Source organism: Sebastes fasciatus, chromosome 18 (assembly GCF_043250625.1).
Source record: "Sebastes fasciatus isolate fSebFas1 chromosome 18, fSebFas1.pri, whole genome shotgun sequence".
In the NCBI taxonomy this organism is placed as follows: Eukaryota; Metazoa; Chordata; class Actinopteri; order Perciformes; family Sebastidae; genus Sebastes; species Sebastes fasciatus.
Window position 1 is genome coordinate 8688959 of NC_133812.1, and position 19981 is coordinate 8708939.

At 40.4% G+C, this 19981-nt stretch overlaps 1 protein-coding gene across 2 annotated transcripts in view; it reads right to left on the reverse strand.

Annotated features, from left to right (window-relative positions):
- nrxn3b (neurexin 3b) overlaps positions 1–19981 on the reverse strand; it is a 458514-nt gene that overhangs the window by 231605 nt on the left and 206928 nt on the right. For both annotated transcript variants that reach the window (XM_074615644.1, XM_074615645.1), the window contains 2 exons: positions 8110–8548; positions 3290–3673 (listed from right to left, as the gene is read on the reverse strand). In XM_074615644.1, the coding sequence (XP_074471745.1) occupies positions 3290–3673; positions 8110–8548 (823 nt within the window). The remainder of the gene's footprint in view (positions 1–3289; positions 3674–8109; positions 8549–19981) is intronic.

Here is a 19981-nt window from a genome sequence, read left to right on the forward strand (position 1 = left end):
TGAGGCAATCACCGTGCAGATGAGGGAGTGCTCGCAGCGAGTGTGCGCAGCGCAGCGGTGCCAGGTGGAAACCTGCGACCCCGCAGCAAAAGCTCGATCTGAGATACCGGACACAGCCATCCAACGATAAAGATAAAAGTAAGTGCTTTACATATATTGACCATCATCTTTTCTTGTAAAATGGTGTAATCACTAACACTAGTGTTATCACAAGTTTATTAACCGGTGGGAAAATGTCCTCATAGTGACATCCCTAGTGGAAGTCCAATTAGTATCGATGGTAAATGTAGTGGATTGGAGCAATAAATTCCTCATTGCGTGCTAGATTGACCAAGAAAGCGGGGTTCTCGAGCTCGCGGAGCCGTGCCGGCAGTGCCTACATGTACCAGAATGCATTGTTTCCTATCTTCTGACGCCCGCAAGGTCCCCGCCGACCATATCCTCTTGCACAGCTAATGCAGTCGCAGCTTTGGCCTCTCTCCACTGCATTTCTTCAGCCACATACTCCGGCTCGAATAAATACCGCTGAATATCCGAGTCAGCCAAAACACTGTAAAATGTATTCTCGTCCATAACATCCTCTGCACTCTTATTTTGGGATGCCATTTTCACTATTGGAAACCTAGCTAGTTGGCAACACAAGAAAAGAGAACAAGGACGTTGTACCTGCCCTGGCTACTCAGAGGCAGAGACTAGAAATCCAAGCAGAAATATCAGCCTGTAGTTCTTCCTTCCTCCAACTGAGTCACGTCAAATGGGACGGCGTCGGATGCAGGAAGAACAACAGATTCTGCAGCTGCAAACTATACTTTCTCGATCGGCTACATTTACCATCAACACTGATTGGATAGCATAGAAGGTAGAGAATTTTCCCTTTAAGTAGGATTATGAATGAAGGACTTTTACTTGTACTGGTACTTCTACTCAAGTAAAAGATCTGAGTATTACTTACACCACTACTATATAGTACTCCCCATGACCTTTATGTTTAAAACCAATGAAGTGCCCCTTTAAAAAGATTGATTATTAAAAAAGCTTTAGACACATTTTCTGATTATCCACTACGTGTTGAAACAATTTCCAACACTACCTCCAAATAAGTCAACTGACTAGGAGGGAATCAGCTAGTTTTTGAACCAAGAAACTTAAATGCAGAGGCATGTATTCAGCCATTACATCATCAGCACATTTCACCACACCTCATGTCTCATTGTGTGAAATAAAAATCAACTGCTGAACAGACTGAAGCTTTGTTCTACAGCTCCAGAACTGCAGGGCAGGCCCGCGGCCCCTTGGGTTATCACCCAGCGGCAACAGCACTCACTGAATGCAGAGATACGACCGCTCAGAGACCGACGAGTGGGAGGCAGCGAAACAGGACAGAAGAAGAAGAATGAGAGTGTATGTAGCGTTAGGAACATGTGACTTAATGTTTCCTTCTTGTGGGTAGAAGGTCAGTGAGGCAGATTGGCTCGGTTTTAGTGTTTCGGCAGTACGCGGCTGCCTTTGTCCCATTTGTGCTGACGCAACATCATGGGAGTGTTACTAAAATAGATAGCAACAGTCCGGGTAAGACGAGGTTAACTCGATCAGACAGCCCCAGCTTCCTAACTGGGCTCCCAAAGGAAGTTTAGGACACATTCACAACATGTACTCTACATTACATACATACTACATGAGTTTAATTATTTAAAAAGGTACATTAAGGACGCAGGAGGGACATGTTTCAGTTTATAACACGGATCTTTCTCAATGTACGGTACATGTTGATCCCTATTCTTCTTTAATCATTAACTACACGTTATCATCCCGCCGGCCTACTACATGCACACTTACTGCTGGTTGTAACAACTTACTCTCAAGATGCTCATTATTCCTCCAACAAGTACGTTTCCTTACACACCTCAAGTTCTTAGAAAACTGCTTAAAGCCCTCTACTGAACCCCCGGAAATCTCTGTAAAATAGTGAAAAACTGAAGGACAATCTGAACAATAGTCCGATGACATACTCTCCCACAGCTCCAAGCGCCCCTATCTCCACCGCCTCATAAAAGCTTAATGCGTCCGAGCTCTTAAAATCCAGACAAGGAGAGCCCAATTCACCAGCACAGAGAAGTTCAATTTCACTGCAGAGCCATCCCCAACAAAAAAAAAAGAAGCTTCGCCTTTCCAAAGCCACTTGGCAGAAAAGTGAAATCCTATTAAATCTTTCAACAAAGCTTCCATAAATATTGCGAGGGAAGTGTCCCAAGTCACACTTCCGCCTGTCTGCTAAAAACAGAGCACTGTCCACTTTGCTTGGAAAAGCATACAGCGGCTACGTCACTGCCACTTCACAATAGGGTGACCAGGTGTCCCACTTTACGAGGGACTGCACAGCTTTTTTATCCCTTGTCCCACATCCCACATATTGTGACGATGTCCCACATTTTCAAGAAAGCAGGGAAGGCTGTCATCACGGGGTTGTTTGCTGTCAAACTGCCCACACGTGGGGTCAAATGCAGGTTAACATTTCTCCGTCTTTGCTACACTATGCCCTCCGGAGAAAATTGCGAGTCACCGCAAAGTCACAAGCTATGCAGATTTTGGCGGAATATGATGGAAACTAGCACAAAGAAAAGGAAGAGCAGCTACAACAAAGGCTGTGAAACTACTTCTAAGTATTTATAAGCTGGTGGAAGGAGATTCTCAGAGTTTTTTGTGAAATTTGCCAGTTATTTTTATAGTTTCACACAGGGGGAATATGACATTCATGTGAGTCTCACAAGAAATGTGTGGCTCAAAAAGAGATGTGCCGATCAATGGATGCATTCGGGCAAAGCATAGAGATGTTACAATATAAGGGGCAGAATAGAAATGTATATTATTTATGTAAGATAGACATTATATCAAAATTGTAGACTACCTCTAAGCCTTGATAACGTGTCCCACATTGTACCACAAAAACATATTCTTTGTCCCACATTTGGTTTGTTGGGATCTGGTCACCATACTTAACCATCTTCAGGATACCAGAAAAGAAACCATTCATACCTTCTGCCAACATTTAGCATCCTGTAACCCCCACAGACATATTGATAGAGAGTAAAACAGCACTATTCCAGAGGCACACTGACCAAATATATTTCTTTGCACGTAAAAGGAGTACAGCTGCTGTACCGTCTTTAAAAAGCCCTTTACTAAAAAATCAATAAGCGTTCTGACAAACCCAATAAGATTTTAAAACGATCGCTATAAGAGAGAAAACACATTCACCACATAGAGATTAATGACTGGAAAGAAGGCTCACCTCTCTCGCAGGTACTATCCCAGAAGCCAGTTCCAGTGCAGTCGCAGACGAAGCGGTTCCATCCCTCCTTGCACGCTCCGTTGTTCTTGCAGGGATTGCTGTCGCACTGTTTCCCCGTCACCTTACTGCACGAGGACTTGATGCCGGTCACATTCTGGGACTGAGCGATCTGTCGGATGTCCTTGCTGCGGCCGTCGATGAACAGATCCCGGACGCAGCCCACGTAGCCGTAGTTGAGCATGGCGGTCCAGAGCTCGGTGGGGAGCACCAGGCCCGCCCGGCTGTCAGGCAGACCACCAAGATAAAGGTCCCCCTCCAGGTCCAGGATCTCGTTCTCCCCGCTGGCTGTGAAAGGTGACCGGCGGCTGTTTACTGAGATGATGCCTAGAGGAAGAAAAATCCATTATTAAATACTGGCCTAGACTGCAAAAATGTCAACATGTCATGTAATCTGCTCCTATCATTAAAAAAAAGACTGCCGGGGGAGTGAGATAATATCACTTGTTTCTTGTTGTATTATTTTATATCAAATGTCATGTTTTAGTAGTTAAGGGATCTGCCATATTTACTCGCTGCCAGAAAACAGCACTTGCGTCTGTTAAGTCCCTGAAATAACAAGAACTCCACTGAAAACAATTGACATTTATTGCCCTCAATGTGGCACTTCTACAAAAATTATATTTTAAGACTGAACAAACATGATGATGATTCTCACACTGAATGTGAGACTGACAGCCCCTTTTTTGTTCATCAAAATGAAGACAGGGTTAGGTAATTTTGCAACCAAAAGCTCTTAGAAATTCAGAAGTGCTGGTAAAGTTGTAAACGAGGCTGACAAGAACAGCACAGAGCCCTGTGTCTATGCTGAGATGTGGTCTGAGTACTGGGGGCGGAGGTGCAAACCTATGCTTGGCAGCCAAAATTGCACTGATCACCGACTCTGTAACACCCTCTTCAGGGGAACTCTATTTGAGTCATGAAAGTACACAATAGGGGGCAGAAAAACAAAAAACAGTCAGGGGAAAAAAAAGCTTGCATCCAACAAACTGCCAAGGCCTCTGTGTGTGATCTAACTGCAGAAAGAGTCCCAAGACCACACAGTAAATAATAATAATACATCTTTACAGGGTATGTTCCGTAGGGCAATTGTATGTATTTATACATCAAAATTAATCTAGATCCATGCAGAGTTCAAATGCAGTAAGGCATATCTGATTTGACGAGATGTATAACCGCAAAAAACAAAGAGATGTTTACTTTTAGCGCACTCATACATTCTCAACAAAATATAATAATAATATAATTTGTCAATAATAAATCCAATTCCACAACTGCATTTGTAAGGCAAAGGTGCCATAACAACTCATTTATAGTCCAAACAGATACCATTACACCATGACAAAGTCATTAGACATGATGTGCGCTGGACAGCTAGATTCTATTAAAACTGCTGTATTGTGCATTCCACTTATCTTATCCACATATCTATCACATATTATTTGCTAAAATGGTTTAAATGTATCACTTTTTTTTCAAATCCAGTCGTGAGGAAAAATGTTGGCATTGTACATTTCTGAAAAACCACGGAATACGTTGAATGTTAATGTTTCTGAACCAAAAAATACGTTGCATATCAGCCTCGAAACATTAAAATAACGTAACAACGTAACGTAACAACGTAACTAGTGTAAATAAATCACAACCTCCCTTAGCGGTCCTTCTTACGTAACGCTACGTAACAAGCGTACAATCAACATTTACTTTTGGTTTCACACGGGACACAAACAGTGGTCTCCTGGGGGAAAGTCCTGTGTTTGTTTGACCCACACACCCTTATTGGACATTTCCTCTGGTTATACTCGTTATAATACCACGTTTCAATAATGGTTGCTCGATATACTACGTCAATTGTGCCGCATGTTGTTTGTTGTACTCTGTCACTTGCTCTGACCGAATGCAAAAACTTCCCTATTCAACATATCCGTGGTTTGCAAAAATGTAAAATGTTAACTTTTTTCCTTGCGACTGGGCTGTTTCCCCCCACTAAATTAATAATAACATTTTACAAATCTTTAAAAAGTAAAAATGGTGATCCAAATTAAAAAAAAAGAAAAAAGTACCAACACCAAAATTACAACTACAGGGTTTGAATCTGCTGTGAATCCCAAAATGAGTGGTCTTTTAGAAAACGAGAAGTTTAAGTTTGCTGATGCTGTTTTTTAACATAAGTGAACACAGTAAAAAAGCTTTAATTCAAAACAAGATTGATTAATAAAAAATAAAAAAAATAAAATTACTTATGCATGTACATCTGAAATTATTTGGGCCTAATAATTACAGGTTAGACCTTTAAATATAAATAATGAAATAAAGAAATAAATAAGAAAAAGAGACTTTAACTTAACTCTCTTCTTGAGCAGTATTACCTCTATCTGCACCTCTCTGTCAGAAATGAAAATATCACTCTTTACACAAATCCAGCCCGTCTGCAAACAGTGTAATACAAATTCTCCCATTTTACTTGTGTGACATTCACCTTGCAGCCAGACAGAGAGATTCTGGCTGGAGATCTTTGTGGACATGAAATTTAATTCACTTGCAACTCCTATTAACATTTCACTCAAGCCACAAGTGTGATTATGCCTGCTCTTAACCATCCCTCAGTCTGGTATCCATATATCTGTCTCATTCCTCTTTTTCCCCGTGAAAATCCTACTTTCTACTCTGCTATCGCACTGGGGGCTGTGCCGGTGATTAATCAAAGCAGCGAGCTCTGACACACGGCTAAATTGGCTGCTCTAACCTGATATATAACACAGGCTGTAGCGCCGACTAACACACCCTGGTCCTCTGGAGGATCCCGCCTAATGCACAGATTGTGTTGGGTTTTGGAGCTCAAGGCAACACAAGTTTCTAACCCTTTTCTCTAATATAATATTCTTCTAATACTTTCTGTGTATTTGGCCATGTTTTGAGGTTAGAGGACATACAGATGAAAGGAGGCGAGGGGAAACTGAGTCAGTAGCTATCTAGAGAGAAATATGACTTTATCCCCGGCAATAAATCATCGCTGAAATTAATATATTGAGGAAGTTTACATCGTCCTGTGGCTGTGATGTCGGAAAAAAGTTGAAATAAACAACTCTGATTCTAACAACTGGTGCAGTTCCATTGCGCTAGGTACAGTGAGTATATTATTCTATGGGGTTTGATCTTCATTTTGATTTCCATTAACCTAAACAATTTCAGTACATTAAAACCAGTTGGACCATCATTGTTAATAGTGCAGAACGGTGAAGTTGCAAGTTAGTGCAAAGACAAAGAAAGGTAATGACGGTGATAATTATTTCCTGTTTCTATTTTGTATTTTGAGTAAACAAAAAGTCTATTAGGTCAGGCTTTTTATAACAATTAGTTGATTATTTTGTCAATTATTAGAAAATGATTATGGCAATTTTGTTATTAAGTATCGGTCTACAGCCATGGCAGAGGAGGTATATCAGGCCCGATAAATTATTGGCCGATAATGCAAAATGTATATTATGTATTATTTTGATAATTAAAATAAAATAAAATGCTAAATTGCTTTCAATGACTTAACAAGTGCAGCATCTACACACTCCAATACAGTAAGTGGCGGTAAGCACCTTTAAAGTTGGTTTGCAATCTGGCAATAAACACAAACAAGAAGAAAAAGAACAAGCGCGACTAGAGAGCCAAACATGTCTTTGCCGGTGTGGATGTTTTTCACAGTTTCAGAGGAAGGCAACATGCTTTTTGATGTACTTTACTAGAAAAAATAAATGAACATTTGAAGGGTCAAACTGTTTTTGTTGTGTTAACAATGGTGATGTCAGACAGATTTTGGTTAGGTCAGAGCTATGGAATATTAAATCATCCATCTTTGCCTTTCTTACCCTATGTATGCATAAACTACAGGTAATGAACTTCTTTTTAATTATCGGTTTTCCTATAGGTATCGGCGATGAGAAGCAGGTAATTATCGGTATCTTGCATACCTACTAAAAATGCAAAGCACTTATTTGTTACAGCCTCTCATATCTATAATTTTGTTTCTTTTTGCTGTTTCACATTGTAAATTAAATAGCTTTGGGTTTGATGACTCGTTAACACTGTTAATGTTTTGAAAATGTTGGCCTAGAGTAGTAATGGGCGTGGAGGATTATTTTTGATATTTTAGAGAATACCTGATAAAATATTCATTAAATGAATCACTGTTGAAAACAATTGTTTTTTTGTTTTTTTATTTATCCCCCAAAATGTACGTTTCCAATTAGAAACAATGAATGTTATATCTATAATGAAGTCACCACAGCAATACTGCAGGAAATACTAGCCATTCTTCACTCTGTATTTTAGGATATTGTACAGGAGCGTACCTTTATTTCTCTTGGTTTGATTACTCTGTACTCTAGCAGTTTGTTTTTTACCTTGTCAGCTCTGCCTATAAATTCATAGTATTATGATAGCCAAAGGCATCATATTTTTAACTGAGCCAGGAGTTCAGTTTCCTGATTGAAGCCATTCATGATTATGTGTTTGTGTGTGAAAGAGACAGAGAAATGAAAAACAGTGCTATAACGAGAGCTCAGTGCCTTCCCACAACACCAAGCTGCTCACAGTTTAACAACCTGTGACAGTGACGTTAAACTGAAATGAAGTTTCTAACACTACTATTGGTAAATTGTGTGATTAAAAGCAGGTAGTTGCAGAAAATCAGTGAAGTTTCAGTTACGACTCCATCAAAAGGAAAATGAGTTCTGAAATTTCTTTTCCCTTCCTTCCCCCTCCCGTCTTACCTGAGCGACCGTCCCTCTGGATGTCCACATGGTGCCAGGCACCGTCGTTGACCTTAGCCTGCGTGGCCTTGACCTTGATGGTGCCGGAGCCCATGTCCAGCAGCAGGTACAGCCCTCCGTCCAGCAGCTCCACCGCAAAGAAGTCCACCTTGTTGTTCTTCTGGCCCTTTGCGTCCCGTCGGTCCTGGGCCTTGCCGTGGGTGAAAAGTATCAACCCGTTGGGCTCGGAGGTGCGGAAGTCAAACGAGATGGAGCCCACGCGTTTGGTGTTCCATTTTGGCAAGGCCAGGTAGGAGTCGGGTGTCTCGAAGTTGATGGGGTCGAGGGTGGGAACGTTTTCGCACTTGAACACCACATCGCCCTGGAGTTTCATCTTGGGGTCCACGATGCGGGCGAGGCGGGAAAGCTCCAGCCGGATGTCGTTGTTCTTGTACACCACCTGGGGAAGAAATGAGTTCTTATAAATGAATAGTTTATGAATAGTTTTGTTTTTTTCTCGGTCATACATCAAAAAAGAACAAAACTTTACAATCTGTGTGAATATAAACCAACACTGTATCCATTTCACACAACGTTCATATAATCAATAACTCAAAAAGGAATAGGCTGAAGCCCCAAGTCTTATCTCTGCCTATCCTATTCAATCCATAAGATTATATATGTATTGATATACAGTATGTATGTATGATGATTATACCTCAGTGTGAATTGTGTCTTAAAGGGATTTCTTTTTCATTTAGTTTTTTCAGAGCAGTAGGGGATGATTTGCCAGTGCAGTAATGGTTGAAAAATATTTATTTCCATGTGAATGAATTGCACTCCATTGCAATCTGTAATATCATAGCATCATACTCCAGTAATATTACATATCGCCAATTCGAGGACAGCTGGATCGATAAAACTAATATCTTCTAAGGCGTGTGTGGTCCAATTTGTTTCTCAGTCATTTTCTATTTCAACTCCAATTTATCCGAGATGAAAAGGAGATTGTACACAAATGCATCACTGTATTTTCGTTAGATTGAACACCTGCCGGCTGAGCGTGAAGTGCGAGAAGCGATGGCTAAATTATCAGTGAGTCATTCCCTGTAATGTTCAAAATAGAAGCCTTCATGAACATGGGGTGAAAACCCCACGGGAGGTATCTGTGACCCCGTGAGAATACACTCAATATTATACGTATTCACTCATAATAAATTTCTCTAGCCCCCTAATCCGCGAAAGTAGAAAGCAGACCCACATGATAGGCAAATATGACAAAATACCACAGAAAAGGAGAGTTGAATATTGTCAATTGGAATCCATTGAGGCGGAAAATTAATGTTTCTTTTTTTTTTCCTTTCTGGGGAGGAAGACAGGCCTTTTCTGGTATATAGGGCAGTGTGTGCGCTGGAAACAGCAACACTGTTAGAGGGAGCACAGCTGTCAGCAAACAGATTTTACTGCTGTGGGATTACCGATAATCCTGCAAGATTTGACAGTAAATCAACACAGGTGACCCGAGGAGGACTGACGAGGGGGGGGAAAAAGAGAGAAAAACCGGGGAGAGAGAGAGAGAGAGACAGACGGGCTGGTGGGAATACGGGCAGCAGAAGAGAAGGGAACTTCATGAGGAAGAAAATGTGTCAGGAGGCAAAATAGAGAGGAAAAGAGGGAGAGATCTGGAAGATTAAATGCTGTAAAGCCAGTGTGTGCCACTGCCTTTCAAAATATGCTCGTGTGTATGTTTGTGTGTGTGTCTATGTACATTACAAACACAGGGATGTAGCTGTCGATGCAGTTAATAACCACAGTTAATCTCCTCAACATGACATATAACAAAACACTCAGAACACACTTTGTCAAGCACTTAATCTATTGTTAACGCACCACACAATAATAGTAAGGAATAATAGGAATCTCATTTTAAATTAGGGCTGGGACGATTCACCTATCACACCTCGATACTTGGGTGACGATTCCATATGTATTGCGATTTTTAAGTTTTGCGATCCAACAAGTATTGAGATTCGATATTCCAATTTTTGTTAACTTTTTTAACACTAGACCATGGGAAAAAGTTGAATCATACACTTCTAGGGACCTTTACTTTGGAATATATTTAAATTAATATAGTAAACTTGTTTGATTTTCAGCATGTATGTAGTCAGAGATGTCCTGAAGTCAAAGACATCAGTCATTGTCAGGCATTATTTATTAAATTGTTTTCAGCAACCCAAAAATCTAAGAATAAACATTTCCCTCACAAATTAGAGGTATTTTCTTTTTAATTTATAAGGGACATATAATGTTTTATACGTCTAATCCAATCAATCTTCGAAAATCGCGATACATAAGTGAATTGATTTTTTTCCCACTCCCATTTCAAATACAATATATTTAGACAACTTGCATCAAAGTATATGATTGTATGAACAGAAAGCTAAAGAGATGTATAGAAATAGGGCTGTAACGGTTATTTTGATCAGTGATAAACTGTTATTGCTATTATTTCTCATTTGTTCAATAGACATAACCCTATTGCGCTCTCAAGTGCTGCCGTCATTACTGCAGTGCCGGAGTGGAACTGAACACACTTCCACTGACAATGAAAGCATAGATGTTTGAGTTAATCATGGTCAGCAGTCGCCTACTCCGACAGGCGACGGCAGTCTGTGTGAATGAGGAAGTTATTCAGTCTCAAAGCGCTAGTCGGAGATGAAGTATGACACAGCCTTCGGGGGAAAATAACATTGACGTTCAACAGCTGTCTGACCCAGTAATTAATTTGTAATTAAACCCAGCAGGAATTAGCTTATGATTAATATCATCAAGCTCTATAATTTGTGCATTGTAATCAGAAGAAATGCATCATCTTTTTGTCTGCATACCACTCGGAATGTGATCGAAACATGAGGAATTAATGGAGATTTATAAAAGTAAAATGGATTTAATGAGGCAGAGGCTTGAAGCTTTTATTTTCCAAAGTTGAAGTTGTTGGAGCAGCTGATAACAGCTCAGTCAGAACAGTCTAACCCTCTCTTAAAACTGGGCAAAATCTTGTTGAAAAGACTTTTCATATTGATGATCATCTTTTCAACATGTAAAAACTTTTACAAGATCTATTTGACAGATTGTTTGGCAAAAGCGCTTAAGAAGTGAAATCCTTAACATTTACAAGTATAGTGCCACCGCAGTAATGGAGGCTTGTTCACTTCCATCTACAACAAGAATTTGTCTATAAAATGTCAGAAAATACTGAAAGATATCTATCATAACTATCATAAAAGCCCAGGGTCTTCAAATTACTTGTTTTGTCGAACACACAGACAAAATCTCAGAGATTTCAAGATAGCAACTGAAATAGAAATCAAGATTTCCAGTTTATTATAAAGAAGATGAATCGATTAGTTGTTGACTATTAAATTAATCGTCAACTATTTTGATAAATGATTAATCGGTTTGAGTAATTTTTTGGGGGGAAAAAAAGGCAAAATTCTCTGACTCCAGCTTCTTAAATGTGAATATTTTCTGGTTTCTTTCCTCCTCTCTGACAGTTAACTAAATATCTTTACACGTCATCTTGGGCTTTGGGAAACACTGATTGCATTTTTCCCCATTTTCTGACATTTTTCTGGAACCAAACAACTAATCATTTAATTCAGAACATAATCAACAATGAAAATAATCATTAGTTGCAGCCCTATAAGCCACATATGCTTACAATTAAGACGCTGGAAATAGAGATTGTTGGGCATTTTTGATTGTAAAATGACTAACAATTATTCGCTTATTAAAATAGTTGTCAATTAATTTTCAGTAGACTGACTAGTTGATTGATCGACTAATCATTTCAGCTTTAGAAGGACATTTCCAGCAATGAACCCAGTTAGAAAAAAGCCGTCCTGATGCTGCTGCAATATTTGAGTATGCTAAGCATGCTAATATGACTCATGGCTTGAGGGATCATCTCTGTCTGTTGTTTTTGTCAGCATGTGATTATCAGCTAACCTCTAGATTGGACTGAAAATATGATGAACATCAAATGAAAGATGATATTTCACAGAAATGTTGCAGCAGCCCTGTAGCGCAAAAATCTTTTAGCTTTAACCACCATTACTGATGTCTCTGAAAAACTGATGTTTTTATGTTTTCTTCTGAAGCCAAATACCTTGAATTCCACATTGAGCCATCTTTCAGACTACTCTTTCACAAGAGAACAAACTGAATATTACATGAAAAGAGACAGAGAGAAGAAAAATATGCTTTAAAGCCGCTCATTTGCACAACTTTTTTTGAACACTGATGGTCACTGTGTAATTCTTAGATGTAAATTAAAGGCACTCAGTAACTCTGACATGTTAAGTAGAATTTTCTAGATCTGGAAAGAATAGTTAAGCTCTGTGACAAAACACAAGGTCTTCATCAGAGCCACAACTAGCTGTTCTTGAACAAAAAAAAACACAGTTTGTTTACCCGACTCATGAAAACCTTGCTCTCCATCTTAGTTTTCTTGACAGTGGAAAGTCTTTAACAAACTCTCTCAGGCACTGCAATGTTATTCTGGGACGTACTAATCTTACAATCAGCCAGCTCCCGATCTGTTTTGGGATTATGATTTTGTCTGTTCTGCTGCAGGCTGATCAATAAGGTAATCGAAATGATGCCATAAAAGAGGAACTGACTGCTGCGGCTATGTGTTCCTCATCTTTTCCTTTGTTATGGCTGTGCTTTGCTACGCTATCCTTCGGCCTATCAACGGCCTTATGGGGCCCATTTATAATGCACGCACAGGGGACTGTAACGACTCCATAAAGCCGAGATCCTCCATCTCTGCTCCAGGATGGTGTATTGATTGGGCCCTGGTAAGGGTGAGGGAAGGGCAGGTGGGTGGAAGCGCACACACACACGCACACACACTGTCTCCTCCCTAATCTACTCCAGATCAGTGGTCATGTCCTCTTGGCCCCGGCCACAGCTGCTGTCAGCTCATGATTTAGCCCCAGTGTTAATGAAGAAGCGGGGTAATTCCGCTGAAGTGGAGTGAAGACACACACACAAACAAGGTGCTCATGAGGCTTTATAAAGGAGATCTCTACTTGCTCAAACACACGCACAAGAAATTACATTTAGTTTTATGTGCACATACACAAATGCGACTGCACGGACATACAGTATTTACTAAGTGCACATCAATGTACCAATTGTGTGTAAATATTGATGAGAGAACTGGATGAGTGACAGAACTGATGCAACAAGAGATAGAATATTCAGTAATAACTTACTGAGGATCAATATGACTCTGACTACTATATTACAATGATTGGGATGTATTAAAGGGTTAGATTACCCAAATCACAAAAGAAATATGAAAAATGTAGATAGCTCTGGTTTTATGTGGCGAAGACTTTTGTTTCCAACTTAGGACCATATGAATTCCGTGATGCGGAAAAAACCCAGATAAACTTTATAATAAAAATGGAAGCAACTGTAAAACGCGGAATATCGTGCAATTTGCCAAAATGTGGATGCAATTTAAAAATCTGGGTTTTCCCTACCATTTTAAGCCTTTTTTCACAGTGCCTAAGCCGAATGAAGAGAAAAAAACGATTCTGCTATGTTTTGGTGTCATTTACGGGCACGCTCCTCCTCCACACAAACACACACACACACACAGTCATGTGTGTCAAGAGCGTGGTCTTCCAATTTGAGAGCACAACTTGTTGATTTCAGGTTCAGATTTTGTAATGCTTTGCCTCAAAACTCTGTCCTCGCACTCAAATAGCTCCCGCTTGCGCTTAGATTTGCTCTGCTTCTGCTCAAACTGCCTGCTTGCACTCAGATATGTTGTTGCATACACAGATTTCCTGCGCTCCAGCTTCAGCCCTTCTCCTCACACTCAGGCTGCTTCTGTGACTTTGTGAAATGTCTGCTCTCAGACTTCTCCTCTGCTCTCGGATTTTTTGTGCAATAACCCTGTCAAAACTCCCAACCAATACAATGCCAGTGTAGCATTGACCAATGAAATGATCCCTGCCTCGTTGCAGGCACATTCGCTTTACTTCTTAGAAGGTCCCTGACGGGCGGTTACTCTTTAACCAAATTTGTCCACTTCTGCCCTCCAAGGCTTTATTATATGTACTTCCCTTGCTTTCTTTATGACTTTTGGAATCAAAGGACAGTAATATATATGTATATATATCAGCACCCATACTTTTTTCTTTACTATAATAGCTACACCCGCTATTATTACTGGAACCAATTTTTTTTATTTTGCTGTACGTTGAAAAGGATGTCCTGAATTAACCACAACAACTCATGCTTGCTGCACACAGAGAGCAATTAGCTTTATAATGCTAGCTAAAACTGAGGTGGTAATCGCCGTGGTGTGCTCGATTCTCCTTAATACATCCATGGCAACTTAAGCTATCTACCTCCCTTCCAGGCCTAAACTGAACATACTCATGCTGAAAGTGCTCTATTTTCAGTCTATGCTAACATTAGCTTGATGCACAAGTAACATTAACTCCATAGCGCTCCGCTATGTTTTTCCAGTAGTGAGTGAAGGTCTGGGTGCTGTGGTATATAACGTTATTGATTGTCAGTGGTATTCCTGTTGACTATTGCAGTAGTATGCTGCTGCAGTCATAAACCATTGGTCAATACTACAACTGGCATTCTATTACTTAGGGAATTTTGACAGTTATTGCACAAAATATCCGAGAGCAGAGGAGAAATCTGAGAGCTTATGTTTCACGAGTGCACAGAAGCAGCCTGAGTATGAGGAGAAGGGGGGTTGAGGCTGGAATGCAGGAAATCTGTGCAAACAACAATATTATCTGAGTGCAAGCATACAGTTTGAGCAGAAGCAGAGCAAATCTAAGCGCAAGCAGGGGCTATTTGTATGCTAAGACAGGGTTTTAAGGGAAAGGCATGACAAAATCTGAACGTGAAATCAATGAGTCATGCTCTCGAATTGAAAGATCACGATTTGGGGAAAAAGCTCCATAGAAAAGGCCCTCTGAGACGGTTGAGTCATCCAAAAAACTGAGGAAATTAACACTTACAGCTAAATTTATAGCAGCACCATATCCAAAACTATGAGTCAGGAGAACAACTATTCTGTAAGTTTTGCCAACATACAATTGACTGCAATCCTAAGAATACGTATGATGATGACCACCTACAATCGAAAAAAAAGAGCAATCAAATTCTTCAAATTTTGAATATTTTCTTATTGAACTGTTGAAATGTTTTTCATCCAATAAATGATTAAACACTCTTTCTGTTCACAAAATGGGCTTGAATCGTAAAACACAGAATTCAGGAAAAAAAAGGTAATCTGGAAGAAATTAAAACTAATTTCTGAGGGCCCTAACAACCCAGTATAAAGGAGGAGGCGGAATTTTGTTTGTGTTGCTCAATGTATCAAATAATTACTTTTCAAAAACACCTCAGCGACATGTCTTTCCGTATTCTGCTGAAGATAGTAGTCTACAGCAAAGTCGGTGTATTACCCTGAGTAACCAGGATAATGTTTAAGGAAAAATTAAGACATTTAGTTTTTCATATGTAATTTTACTAAACTATAAGCATGAGAAATGAAATCCATTCACCTTACTTAACCTTTTTTTTGTAATTTGGGTGAAATGGCCCTTTGATGTGGGAATGCTGCAAAACTTGATCAGAAAGGTAGCTTTAGCAGTGCCACAAGATCAACTATTCATTGAGACATACAGTAACCTGTCAGACACACACACAGTGAGGTGCTCCATTCAATCTGTCTCATGAACTTGCTCCTACCCTCCCTGTAAATGCTGCTACACTGCTTAACATCTGCCTCTACTGCTACAGCTCCACCTTCACATCCACCTCCACCACAGCATACATACATACATACATACATACATGTATGTACTGTATACATGTAGTGTATAATTGTAGAGTTCCACCTAGGGAGAGAGTTTGCTTCCGTTACTTCCTTCTATCTAATTGTGCGTGTTAAGATGTACGCATTGCAGGGAGTGACAAGTAAGAGCCTTGGCAAAAAAAAATATCAACTATATATAGACATTTTTTCTCAGTAAATCTGTCTCAAGTCTGACTGAAACTGAAATAGAACAGCTGAATATGGCACCATATGCACTGCAGATAAAGATTAACTGTAGATTCAGTATTTCTCAGCAGGTGCTTTAATTCAAAACTAGATGTTTATTCTGAAACCAGTTTATTTTCCTCCTTTCCTGAGGCCACTTCCAAACCACTGATCCCCGTCCTATAATCAAACACATTATCTGCTAATGTTTGTTGCCTTTCACTACACCACTACACTCTACGTCCAGCGTCCAGGACCTTGACTGGCTCAGCAATGCACAGCTAATCTTCAAGTTCATGAGCTCTTCGACTTCAGCTCTCCTGTATTGTTGTTTGAATACTAAATCCTAATCAGTGCCATGGTTTACACCAAAATGTTGAATTAATTTTAATCTCATGTTGATCTTGGTTGAAATACTGTGGGCCATAAATCTCAGAATGTTTTTATCTTGACTGATGGTAGCAAGGTTTGCTGTTGGACATTCTATTAAATTCTGAGCATCACGACAACTGCTTTCATAACACAATACAATACTCCTGCACAATACTGAACTATGCTCTACAACTAGTATGCGGGTAGCATTAGCCCACATTGCTGGGTTTTTCAGCCTATCCAGCATAAACTAACCTCCATCATGCAGTTGCACTTCACTGATGGAGCTTGCCGGACTCTATCTTTTGGCTTGAATCACAGGGACTACTCCCCAGCTGCTTCAGTGGTTTATAGGATTTAGTGTTTGTTCATTGGCTTTATTTTCTTATTTGTGTAGCGCTTTCTGCACCTTTTTATAAAGGTAGCGCCCTGTGTTCGTAAAACGTAATTCCCAGGTTGGCTTTAGTTAAACCCTTATTCCTGTTGTTGCTTTATTTTAATAACCCATAATTATTTCCTCCCTGTTTCTTATATGTGACTGCACTGTGGATATGTTTATACTTAATAAAAATCACATAACAAATATGTCCCCAACAATTTACTCAATTTATTAACTAAAAGGGAATGATATCAAAAATATGTAAAATAAAAAAGGTTCACAATACTCTCAATAATAGTATACCAAGAAAATAGTACTTTGACCTTTCACAGAGATAAACAAGTCAGTATTAACCCAAGTCAATCTTCTATGTTCCTTTAAAGGGACTATTTGTAAGATTCAGAAATGCTGCTTAACAGCGACACCTGTGGCCTTGAAATCAACAAGTCAGCGTCGAGCTCGCGCTTGCTCGCTCTACATAGACATGAACGAGCATCGCTCAAAACAGTGAGGCGACACACGTCAGCTAAAAGCACAATATCACTCTATATTTCAGTTGCTTGGCAGTAATGTTAGCTGACCAGACAAAGGTCTCTCCATGAATCACTGCTGATCCTAGTGTTGGCTTTTCCTGCTCAGCGCAGGCTTCAGCAGCGGGGCTCAACAGTTACTTTATCGCCTCCCGACCGCAGCCGAAGACACCGGCACCCGGTCGGTAACGAGACGATAACGTAACTCGTTGAGGAGCCCAGTCACTTCACAAGACACGGAAAACCTCTGTTGGTCTGGAGGAGCTGCAGCATTAATTTCTGCACTAACGTCCACTTTACATTCACTAGATATTCTCAGAGCTAAACTAACTCTTCTGCAGTGTGGAGAGAGCGCGCGTTCACGTCTAGAGGTGGAGCGAGACAGCGAGGACGCGCGCGCCGTCTGAGTGAAGGAGAGCAGGCAGCGGAGAGAGGCTCCAGCCACACGCGAGCGCGCATATGCTAACGCGCATGTTTGCCGACCCGCTACATTTATACGCTTAAAAAGTTACAAACAGTCCCTTTAACCTTCTGGGGTCACTAGCATATATGTCACCCTTTAATGTACTTGGTCTAGCCCAAAATAACATAAAGCAGTACCAAAGGATATGCAATGAACTCTTATGATTTCTTTTACTTTCACCAATAATAACCTGGTGGGCCCACACACACACACACACACACACACAAGCCGGCAAACAGAAAAGGACCATTAATGAAAACAACCCCGTTGCAGGCCTGGTCGATGCTTGGGAACGTGGTGGCCAAAAACACTTGAGACCGTTTCGCTCTAACAGCCAAATAAGAGCTGAGTACTCACGTTAGCGTAGCAGAGTTTGTATCACAGAGTCCTAATGTTGCACCTGCAAGAGTAGTGCAAAAAGCTAGAAAGGCTGATAGCTGACCATGGCAGTCCGATGGGTGAAACCTTCTTTCTCCCGCGTTGCCAGAGGAGCTACCAGGCTTTCATCCAGGTCACCTGGAGCGCTATCTGGGCAGTCCAGAGTGTCCTTCGGCGGTAGTTAGCTTGGCTAGTTAGATGGAAAGGCTAACAGCGCAATATCAGCTACTGCGTTGATAGCCGCTTATCTACTCGCAACGTATACATTCAGCGTTTCACTGGCTTGCAGTCCTATACTCTAGTTTCTACAGCACTATAACTTACAAACACACTTTAAACCGTAAATCTCTAATTACTACATATCTTTAGCTTCTCTCCAACCACTCCATCCCGCCGCTCCCTCACTTCTCGCTCGACCACCCGCTCCTCTAGTCCCGCCCCACAGCCAATCACAACCACGTAAAGTGACATGACACATAAACAACCAATTACATGTAATAAAATTAAACAACATAGGTTGTACTCAAAGTAAACCACATGCTCACCAAGTACACTGCAACCAACCTATTTAAAGTGACACAACATACTGTGTGTGTATATTGAACTGATCATGTAAATATTAATCAAAACATATTTATTCTGAGCAGAACCACCAGGAAACTGGTAGTAGACCAGGAAACCAGCCACAATGGCACTCAGGGGCAGCACAAATTGCCCTAGGGCTACATTTGTCTTTAGGTAGCTAAACATTACTTTTTTAGTAGTTACTTTGAACGAATTGAATAGAATATACATAATAAAGTAAAAAGTGCAGTTTTTGATTTTATCCTATGCCGTTTAACCAGAGATTAATTTGAGAAATTAATAAAGAGTTGACCCAAACCGTAACATTGCAGCTAACATGCGTATCAATGCGTAACAAGCTAACTGCATATAAACAAGCACAAAAATACATTTAAAGTAGAATTACTGCCTTGCAGTTGTATGCCTCCACCAACCAATCCAGTTGCACTTTACATCCATGTTTAACCAAAAAAATCCCTTCATCATTTTATCCTGCAAGACATTTGTGTGAAACTGTCATAATTAGAATATTCATTCTTGAATTATGGACAAAAACGTGTTTTGTGAGGTCACAGTGACCTCGTTCCTGAGATATCACGTTCACGAGAACCGAACAGAAGGTCATAGTGACCTTTGACAGCCAGAATCAAATCGGGTCATCCTTGAATCGAAGTGGAAATTAGCTCAAGGTGTTCCTGAGATATCGCATTCACAAGAATGGGACGGACATACGGTCAGAGTAACCTTGACCTTTGACCACCAAAATCCAATCAATTTATCTCTGAGTCCAAGTGGATGTTTGTGCCGAATTTGAAGAAAGTTGCCTATAGCATTCCTGAAATATCACAAGAATGGGACGGATGCGAGGTCACAGCGACCTTAACCTTTGACAACCAAATTCTAACCAGTTCATCCTTGAGTCCAAGAGGATGTTTGTGCCAAATTCAATGAAATTCCCCTCCAGGTGTTCCTGATATATCCTGTTCATGAGAATGGACCGGACGGACAGACGTATGTACAGATGGACTGACGGACAACTCGAAAACATATTGCCTCCGGCCACATCTATCGCCGGCGCGGAGGCATAAAAAGGCAAATGGAGAAACTTTCGG